The sequence below is a fragment of the Hippocampus comes genome, unplaced genomic scaffold (assembly GCF_001891065.2).
Source record: "Hippocampus comes isolate QL1 unplaced genomic scaffold, H_comes_QL1_v1.1 scaffold49, whole genome shotgun sequence".
NCBI lineage: Eukaryota > Metazoa > Chordata > Actinopteri > Syngnathiformes > Syngnathidae > Hippocampus > Hippocampus comes.
Window position 1 is genome coordinate 541,817 of NW_017804830.1, and position 9,816 is coordinate 551,632.

General features: G+C 52.8%; 2 protein-coding genes across 6 annotated transcripts in view; both read right to left on the reverse strand.

Moving 5' to 3' along the window:
* shkbp1 (SH3KBP1 binding protein 1) overlaps positions 1-7,529 on the reverse strand; it is an 8,213-nt gene extending 684 nt beyond the window's left edge. The window contains 18 exon segments of the mRNA XM_019867793.1: positions 1-24; positions 27-472; positions 569-671; positions 734-918; positions 1,677-1,773; positions 1,921-2,076; positions 2,150-2,320; positions 2,623-2,739; positions 3,010-3,097; positions 3,690-3,805; positions 3,890-4,080; positions 4,403-4,493; positions 4,562-4,726; positions 5,132-5,212; positions 5,959-6,091; positions 6,158-6,203; positions 6,799-6,852; positions 7,346-7,529. The exon segment at positions 1-24 is cut by the window's left edge and continues 684 nt beyond it. Of these exon segments, the coding sequence (XP_019723352.1) occupies positions 1-24; positions 27-472; positions 569-671; positions 734-918; positions 1,677-1,773; positions 1,921-2,076; positions 2,150-2,320; positions 2,623-2,739; positions 3,010-3,097; positions 3,690-3,805; positions 3,890-4,080; positions 4,403-4,493; positions 4,562-4,726; positions 5,132-5,212; positions 5,959-6,091; positions 6,158-6,203; positions 6,799-6,852; positions 7,346-7,419 (2,338 nt within the window). The 5' untranslated portion in view covers positions 7,420-7,529.
* A 487-nt stretch (positions 7,530-8,016) lies between these two features.
* ltbp4 (latent transforming growth factor beta binding protein 4) overlaps positions 8,017-9,816 on the reverse strand; it is a 21,111-nt gene continuing 19,311 nt past the window's right edge. For all 5 annotated transcript variants that reach the window (XM_019867938.1, XM_019867925.1, XM_019867933.1 and 2 more), the window contains 2 exons: positions 9,351-9,503; positions 8,017-9,087 (listed from right to left, as the gene is read on the reverse strand). In XM_019867938.1, coding sequence (XP_019723497.1) covers positions 8,945-9,087; positions 9,351-9,503 — 296 coding nt within the window. In that variant the 3' untranslated portion in view covers positions 8,017-8,944. The remainder of the gene's footprint in view (positions 9,088-9,350; positions 9,504-9,816) is intronic.

Consider the following 9,816-nt stretch of genomic DNA (forward strand, 5'->3'; position numbering starts at 1 on the left):
CCCGGCGTGTAGGTGGCGAGGGGTGGGCGTTACTGAAAAGGCGGCGGGCGTCCTGGGGCAGAAGCGCGCCTCCAGCTCGCCGCACACAGCCAGGCTCCGCCTCATGCCTTCGGCACCCCCCGCCGCCTCGGAGCCCTTGGCCAGCTCCTGGCAGCGCTCCACAAAACTGCCCCTGCGCGCCCACCCGCATTCACGCTCGGCCGAAGCGGACCCCCGGGCCCAGCCGCACTCCGCCTGCCGGCGGGGGTGCGGGCTGGAGCCGGGGAGGCACTGGGGTCCGTAGGCGGCAAAGGTGAGGGGGGGCGGCGGTCCCGAGGAAGGGACCGGGTCCCGGGAGGACTTGGCGAGAGGCGCCGGGGGCGGGGCTTGGCGAGGAAGACTCCCGCAGAGAGAAGAGCCGCCTCCTCCTCTCCCTCCACCCGAAGAGCAAGTTCGATCCGCACGGAGGCCTTCGCACAAACCTGAAGAAAGGCTGAAAGCGCGCACGCAAGTCGCCGCATGAATGACATCGCCGTCGTGAGCGCGCGCCTGTGAAACCGAGCGCCTGAGACCGTGCCCGCGCGCGTACCTGCACGTGGACGTTCTGGGCGTGCTGTCAGGAGTTCTGGTGAGAGCGAGGTCACACTGGTCCAAGAGCTCCAGCAACTCCTCCTCCGTCGGCCCGCCCAGCGCTGCAAGACAACCCGATCAGCCGGCCAGCCGGCGGAAGGGCGGCTCGCGGGCCGCGTCTCACCTCGGATGTCCACCTTGCCGGCGATCTCCATGGCGGTGGTGAGGTCCCACATCTGGATGCTACCGTTGGCGTGGCCGCTGAACAGGTAGCGGCGAGGCCGCGAGCCGATCCGACTCGAGCCCTCGCACTCGTGCACCACGAACGCCGTGATGGACGTGCCGTCCACCGAGCGCACCTCGCACACCCTGATACGGACGCACACATTGTCGCAGAAGAAGCCAGTCACTCCCCCCGCCCCCACCTTTGCACAGAACACGCTAGATTACAGCGCGTGTCAAACTCAATTTGGTCGTATGAAATCAATGGATGGATGACTCGTTTGAATTCTGTCCAGTCAACTCTGATACTCGGTTCAATGAATGCTCCAGTGAGTGCCACCGGGGGAACAGAATGATTGCAAAATTCCAACGTTATTTCAGAAATAAAATGAGGTGGCGGCCTTATGTTTGACACCTGTGCCCGAACAGGTGGAACGATTAATCAAACAACTACGCCATTATCAAACTAATGGCTGATCGGTTTTGAGAATGGAACAATCAACCTTTGCTCGACTTGTCCAAATTTTTGGAATTCCAGCCTCTCGGCTTTTCAATATTGATCATATTTCATAGAACACTGGCACATTTTTGCCGTACTCCCCCAAAGCAGCCGACGACTGATGATCTTTGTGTTGAACCCAAGTCAAAGCGTGACTTTGACCGAATCATCATTTACTTTGTGCGCTGCCGATCTGAAATCAGGCTTTCGAACGAAGGGCTGAAAATGAGACCTTTTGTGGTGTTTATTTATTGCAAGTAGTTGACGGATTCACTCGCAACCCTAGAAAACAGCCAATGTTAGCCGTACATTAGCATACACACGAGCGCAGGAAGGCAGGCAGACGCATTGCCGGCTACGCGCACCCAAACGGACGGATGGACGTACAGACAAGACAGACAGAGACCTCTTGCCGTTCGACGACAGTCTGACGTAGAGTTTGTCGGTGTCCGGGACCACCCTCTGGATGAAGACCTGCTGGTCGTCTCGCTCGCCGTACGGCCCTGACAACACGGTATTTTGGAAAATTCCGCAAAGCATTGAAGCCGCAAAAGGCGACGCACAGAGTGGCGAGGGATTACTGTATTTGAGACGCAGCATTTTTTGGTGTGTTTTTTTGGGGGGGGAGCTAGCGGCGCAGTTACGCTAACCTATCTCCGTGCCGGCGCTGCAACCTCCCTGCCCGTCCACTTCGTCCAGGCTGAGGATCTTGAAGGAGGTGAGCGGCGTGGATCCCGGCTGGGTGGAGATCATCCCCCGGAAGCGGGTCACGGTCCAGGTGCGGACGTGGTTGTTGTCAGCGCAAACTGGCAGGCGCGACAACGGCGTGAGCGCGGAAGGGGGAGGTCGACGCCCACCCCCACCGCCAGACCGCGTTACCTGAGATGAGGTGCTTCTCGGACAGCATGATCTTGGTGACGGGGCTGCGGTGGACCGAGAAGGTCTGGAAGAGCTGCGGGCCCGAGCCCACCGTCTCCGGGTGCTGCACGATCACGCGTACCGCTCCGGAACTGGTCCCGTACGCGATCTCGATCCAGTTGCCGCTGTCGCCTGATGAGCACAACAAACGCGCCGATGTGAAGATGCCGTTCACTTCCGGCGTTTGAACATCCTTTTTCCATGTCCTGGATGTCTAGCTTGGAGCTCGTATGTTGCGTCGTCAACGTCACACGGACTGCACTCGAAGACGCCCACTTGCTATTTGACATTTCACCTACTGCTGTGACGTTAGCCCCGTGGAGGTCTCGCACTCGGTTCAGGGGGGTTGGGGGCATACTAGTTCACGGACCTTCATCTGGATATGGAAAAATGCTCAAAGGTCTCTCCGTACAGGGGATTGTGAGCGGCCATACTGGTTTTGGGTGTGAGGTAAACGCTGAGTGCGGTGATGGCGTCCTCAGTGGCGTCTCGATAAAGTTCCGTCACCAGCAGGTCGTTGTCCTTCATCCTCAGAGGAAACTTCTGAACGTCTGAAACAACGAGAGAATCTTTTGACGTGGGCGGAGGCCGGAAAGAGTGAACGGTTGCACAAGTGTACACACCCTCTCATAAGTCGGGAGGCTTTTCACAATTGCGCATTCAAACTCCTGTTAAATAGGAGTCAGTATAAATTTGCCGCCATAGAAAATGCCTCTGCTGAAGCCCAAATGAAGCTTGGCGGTTCCAGGAGGCTTTCGTTGACGGCACGAGCCGCGATCTGCAGAATTGTTCAGATGCCGCATGCAGTGTGAGTTGCGTACCAATGTAGTAGATGGAGCCGTTGTTGCATCCCAGAATGAGGAAAGATCCGGCCGTGTCGTAGCTGCTGATGGGAACGACGTCCTGGTTCTGTTCAAGCGACACAGCAAAAATCTTTGGACCCATTCACATTTAACACATTGCTCAACAGTCCATACGGAGCCCTGTCCCCACCGTCCAGGAACAGATCCATCGTCTCTCCCTCTCTCTCTCTCTTCTTTTTGGAATATATGAACAACACACATGCGCATCATGCCTCGGTGGCCACGGCATTGATCGCTGCTTATCCCGGCGTCTCGACGGACCCGCGCCGTTGGACCGAATCTTGGCGGAAGCACGCGACAGGACACGCAACGATATTCATCTGGTAATCTGACAGCGCGAGCGTCGTGAGCGAGCAAAAAGTCGTGAGGTGTAACAAGGCCCTAAGTCGTTTTTGTTGTTTTAATAGCTTGGGGTGTCATAAAAGCAAATCATACAAGTGTCAAAGTGGCTGTTCTGCTTAAAAGGAACGCAGTCTAGTCATTCTGTCGACTGGCTTGCCGCCCGTATTGCGACGGAACAGAATATTCTGTGGGAGGTCGTGAAAGAATCCGTCAAAGTGGCGGCAAACGGAGCGCAATCTGGGAACAGGCTGGAAAGCAGCCGCCGGGGCGGGTGTTCACGGTGTGCGCCCGCTCACCTGCCAGTGTTTGGTGACGGCGTTCCACACGCCCACCTTGCCGGTGTGACTGGTGGCGATCAGCTGGTTACCAACGAAGAACAGAGCCTCCGCCGGCACGTTGAGGCCGAAGACGCCTGGAAAGCACCGCAGCCCGACGTCAAGACCAACGTCACCGGCGCCGCGGTCTTGGAAGAGGAGGAGGCAGCGGTCGCCCTCACCGATCTCGTTCCCGTTGCCGTCCGGGCAGATGGACCAGAGGATGATCTCCGTTCCCGAGGCCACGGCCACCATCTTGTCGTTGTCCCCCAGGGAGCCGCCCATCACCTTGGCGTTGAGCGCCACCCGGTCGATCAGCCAGTCCAGGCGGGGAGAGGTGAAGACCTGCTGCCACCCGGTGGATTCCTTCACCCTGAACGCGGCAGGAAAACAAATACGTCGACACGTGCACGTGCTCGAAAAACACATTCAAGATTGGAAAACAAATCATAATACGAGATGATTTGCTCTGAAAAGTCGCTCCCCAATGTCGTTTGAGCTGGTTCATAATATTGAAACCGCCCTTAACAGACGCGAGCTGTGTCACAAAAGCGAAAATGATCAACACGAGTCACTGTTCTCCCAAAAGCTCTAAAACGGCCACTCGTGTCTGACGGCAGCTGGCAGTTAAGGTAGGGGAGGAGGAAAAAAAATGAATCCGGTGTCTGAAACCACTTGCGGTAAGATTTGCGCACCTGTAACACGCCACAAAGTGAGAATAGGCCACTGCGATCCAGTTGTGATGGCCGCAGATGATGCGAACCAATCCGGGATCCAATGACGGCCCTGCACGAGACATACAAAGTAGCAAGCGACACGCATTTGTTTTGCGCGCCCGAGCGCGGCGGCCCCACCTCCGGGCGCCCTCTCCTCCGCCCTGGTCAGCATGCCCGAGTTGCCCAGGTTCGGCGGCATGGTGTGGCTGCGTCGCACCGGGGCCCTCTCGCCGGGCGCCGCCCGAGCCGCCGCGAACTGGGAGCCGGCCACGCTGTGACGGTTGCGGCGCTTGGCCGGGTGCACTGCCACACAAAGAGGAAGTCGGCACGCGCGGCCCCACCGGGGCCCTTCCGCCAAAACCGATGCAATTGACCCGACTTGCCGGCCGACGAAAGGGAACCTACAATGTGTTGTTACGTAAACGCATTCGGTGGTGCTTTTCCTTCCTTATCTATAGCATGCTGTAAACGTTCTGTGGTTGGGGGAAATCAAGGTTCCTGAATGTGAATTTGTTTTCAAAATAAAAAGCTGACGATGAATGATCACGTTTCATTTGGTCGTTGGGCTGGCCGGTCAATCCGAGCAACGACACCATTTTTTCCCGCGGGCATCATTTCGCCACAAACTGAGCCAGATCCCCGGAAAACGATTGGGCGATACCGCTCGCTCGCTCGGGCGGGCGAGGCGAGCGAGTGTCCTCAAATTACCCGGCGGAGGCAGGTAGCCGTTGAACAGGACGTTTCCGCAGGAGGAGCGGTCCAACTCGTCACATAGCTGCAGCTTGCGCACTGAACACACAACAGGGAGGCCGTGAGAGCAGCGAAGCAACAGGACCGCTACAAAGTTGTCCGAAAAGATCGATTTCACGCCAACAGTGAGTTTTTTGCGTTAGCGCCGCCTCAAAAACCCGCTTGGAATGCATCCTTCCACAAATAGCCCCTTTTTTTCTGAATTGTTCTCAGAAACGGGTATTTTCAATGTTCAACTGCTGTTTACTAAAGAATGGGAAAAGCTCGATTTATTTTTTCCTGATGAAAAAGAGGATTAAAGCTTTCTTTTGGTTGGTTCCGTGCTTCTACAGCGAGAGAAGTCACATTTTCTCTCGGCCTTCAAATGTTAGTCAAAAGGTCAAAAATGACTGGCTTCCGGTTTGAGAAAAACAGCAAGCATCATTAAAGGAGTTAAGAAAGTTCAATGAGGTCTCTACAATGACAATGAATCGACAATCAAATAGTTGTACATTATTTTACTTATCGTCAAGTTGTCCGTCACTTGTTCCACCACTCATGTGTTTCAATGTGCTTATTCAAGAGTGCGGGTGGGCTCAAGCTTTTATTTTGACGGTTTTCACCTTTCAAGGGTGGGTGGGAGCATATAAATAAACGGGGGTTCACCGTCATCTCCACGAGAAGAAATAAACGCATGAATGACGACCCGAAGGTCTGACCTTCTTCTGGGTCGCCTCGGAAATGTTCTTGAAGCGAAGCGGTTCTCGAAAGACGCACTGGGGTGGATCAAGCTGCAAGGCGCTCACCGAGAGGCGTGATCCCGTAGAACTCGGCCTCGTGCATGAGAAGGTGCACGCTGACGGAGCGCGGGTGCAGCTCTTTCGTGCGCAGGAAGTTGAGGATGGGCGCAAACAGGGAAGGATCTCTGTCGATGAAGATCTACAACCCAACGGGAGGCGTTGAATGCGCAGCACACACGCCAACGGCTGCCGCTAATTGACTTACAGCCCCAGTTTCATCCTTCAAGGTGGAGATGCGCCCGCTCAGTAGACTGAAATCAGACAAGACGCACGGTTGGAACAGTGATTTTCGCCTTGAGAATGAAGCCGGCCACATTCACGTTGCTTTCAGTTGGAACGATCGTGTCTTCAAAGCAGTCAGTCTCAAAATGAATTCAGCACCACAAAAACTATTTCATTGCATTTTGTATTTATTTCTGTTGAACACAACGTTCCCAACTTCATCAGCATGGGCGTTTGCATTTTATCACGGCCCACTGAGCATTTACAGGATCTAGAAACCCGGTCACATTGTTTTTTTTTTTTTGTTTTTTTTTTTTGTTTTGGAGGGGGTCATTGGAAATGAATATTTTATTGATTCATCTCCTTAAATGAATTGCTGAATAAGTACATTTGAAATACTAACATTTGCATTTTTTTTTAAATACAATTAGCAGTTTTGGAATTAATTGGTAAATAATTGCTGGATGAATAAAAACGACATTTAAAAAATGTAATGAACTATTATTTTGCACACTTTTTTTAAATCAGGTGTGGCACGAGTCGTCTGTCCCCATTCCTGTTTGATCACAAAATCCTCACGGCTGGACTCCAATGTGAGCTGGTGCGTTTGTTTTGTGCGCCCACCTGGAGAAAAAGGAGTCAGGAACCCACGTGAGCGTCTGCCGGGAGGTGCTGAACCTGTAAAACAAACACAACCTTGACACGCAAGTGGTGTTCGCGTGTGTATTTTGTTCCGTTAAACGCCAACCCGTGTCGAAGAAGCGCTTACGGAAGCGCCTCGTCGACCTAAGTTACGGCCTCAACGAAATCATTGACTCAAACGAACCATAATTCAACATCCTCGAAGACGCGTAGTCGAATGGACACTTGTTCGTTCGTCTTGACTGCGTCTATTTCATGTGCACAGTTCGCATTTCCAATCCCCGCCTTAAGTTCCTTTATCGGCCGACTTTTTCTTGAGTTCTACAAATGTTTGTCTCACGGCGTTCTTATTCTGTTTTCGAGGAACAAAAATCAAGACGGATGATTTCCAAATACGTACTTTTGGAAAGATGGTGCGTTACGTGAAGTCGTGGGACACACCGCTGCCCGACGCCGCTCGATACAAGACGCTAGCCACGGCTAGCCGACACTTTGCTCAAAAAAGAAAAATCGAATAATTCCCGCTCACCTTTTCCCGCCCACGTTCAGGTGGATCAAGTCTCCACTTCTCGCCGTGTTGGACATCGCGCCGACACGTTCCATCGCCAATCACGACAAAAAACAACTCTTAGAATTCATGTTTTGCGACCGAGTCAGTTCGCGTCGTCGAACCCACTTCCGGGCTTGCAACGGAGCCTCCGGTGGGACAGAAAACGCGAAATGGCAGTTTTGGCTGGAGCAGAACTCGGATTCCCAAAGCAGCTCAAAGTGCCGATTCAATGCAGCGAAGGATGGGGTTTTAAAGTTGGGTTTTACACTCGGGGTGGGGTTTCAAGGTTTGGCTTTCAATTTGGGCTAAGTTTCAAACTAGGGGTGGTTTTCGGAATTAGGTTTTCAAACTGGGCTGAAGGTTTCGAGGTCGGATTTTCAACTCGGGTTAGGGTTTCAAAGTGGAGTTTTAAATGGGGTTAGGGATTCAAATATTTGGTGGGGATGCTTGAAGTCGACTTTCCAAGTGGGGTTAGTGCTAAAAACTTCCCAGCAGGGGTTAATGGAAAAACTGCAATCACGTGATTAAAAAAATACATGCCAAAATGCCATTCATCTGTTCCACTCTCACCACAAAAAAAAAAAAAAAAGTTAGGGTGTGTTTTTAACAATGAAAATGACGTGCGTGTGTTGATGACATAAACCAAAAAGTTCAGGATCTCATTTTAATGTGGCAACTTTCACATTGGAATGTGGTCAAGTTGAGGTTTGACCAAGGCACATTTCATGTCGAAAGGCGATTCGTTTCACAATCACACCCTCACACACGCTCCACATCAGACACGCTTGTTGACACGAGGTGGAAAACAAATCAACGGTGTCAAGTGGCATGCCACTTAGGAGAGTGAATTGAGTTCAGCCTCATAAAACGCAGCAAGTGACACGCTACGAGTCAAAGTTGTAATTGGATGAAATATTTAAAGGTCTGGTACAGGAGCTGTGACCTTTTGGCGGCAACACGCACACAAAATCTCATCGGCACGCTGACACGCTCATTCCTATTTGGAATGGGTAGAATGCAAATATTAAAAGGTATAACAAGTCAACTACAAAAATCAACTAACAGACGATTGAGTCGATAAATGCAGAACGCTCAAAACAAATCGCTGCTCACTGCCGGATGTTTTTTTGCCCCCACTTTCCTCACGTCTTCAGACAAAGTGAGAATTGAGTCAATGAGACGTGGAACTTTTGTCCTGCATCGTGAAAATGTCCAAACTGTTTTGGAGCGGCGTTTTGCCGTTAGCATCTGGCCATGGCCGCTAACTTTTCAAGTTGGAGCGGATTCACCCAATGACAACATCCAAAATAGTGACGCCAAATCATTCTTTTTATGTGACAAAGGTTTACTTTTAGTGTCTCGGTTGAAAAACTAAAAACGACAAAGAAAGCAAATTGTGCTTCCAGAAGCATATTAACCGGGCGAACAGAAACGCTAAGGCTAAGCTCCGGCTGAAGTCGGACCGCCGCTCGGACTTCCTGAAGCCGCTTGGAGTCCAGCTAAAGTCTGAGCGTCTCTACACCGCTTTGGGCTGCTTCCTTCCGTCCGTCCGTCCGTTCCGTTCCGGTGCTGTCCGGTCTAGGCGGGCACGCAATGGTTGAGCCTGCGCGACATGACGTAGCCGCGCCGACATACGCAGCGGAAGGAGCCGTCCGTGTTGACGCAGCGCGAGTTGATGCAGGGGAAGTCCACGTCCACGCCGCCCAGGCATTCGTTGACGTCTGCCAACAAAACCGCAAGGAAAGTGTTCAGGGAAAGCCGACGGACGCCGACCAAAGACGAGGCTGCCGGATGAGCTCAGGCAGAGCCGCGTTGGACGCTGACGGATCAACAGCAAAACATTCAAAGGCCCCCGAAAATGATTCGAGACCACTTGCTCAAGCTGTGGGCGAGCCGACGGCCAGCTTTGAAACCCCTTCTTTAAAACCCCAGTTTGAAACCCACCCCGTACTTTCGAACCCGAATTTGCCGTCCGACGTCTCACCGATGCACGTCATGGTGGTGGCGTCCAGTCGGTAACCGTGGTAACAGTCGCAGGTGTAGCCCTCGTCCAGGCGGATGCACGTGCCGTTTCGGCAGCCGTCAACAATCCCGCAATCGTCCGCCGCGCTCAGTCCGGCGTACGCGTCGTAGCGGCCTGCGAAGCACACGCAGATCGGTCGCACTCCACATGTGGGCCAAACGTTGCTTTCCTCCACATTCCACAAGCACATTTTATTTTTTCCCCCCAAATATGGCATGAAGCGGTGTGAATGCGTTGCGGATGCTTAGGGCGGTCTGGCACCTTTCTCGCGATTGTTTCACGTGGCCATTTTGGCCCACAGTTTGGACAAGGAAAAACTACAGAGTCCGGTTCCGAGTAAGGCTGTAACACAACAAATGTTACACCGAAAAACAAAACAAAACACTCATGTTCGAAAAATGCCAAAATAATTGGAGGGCGGGGGGGG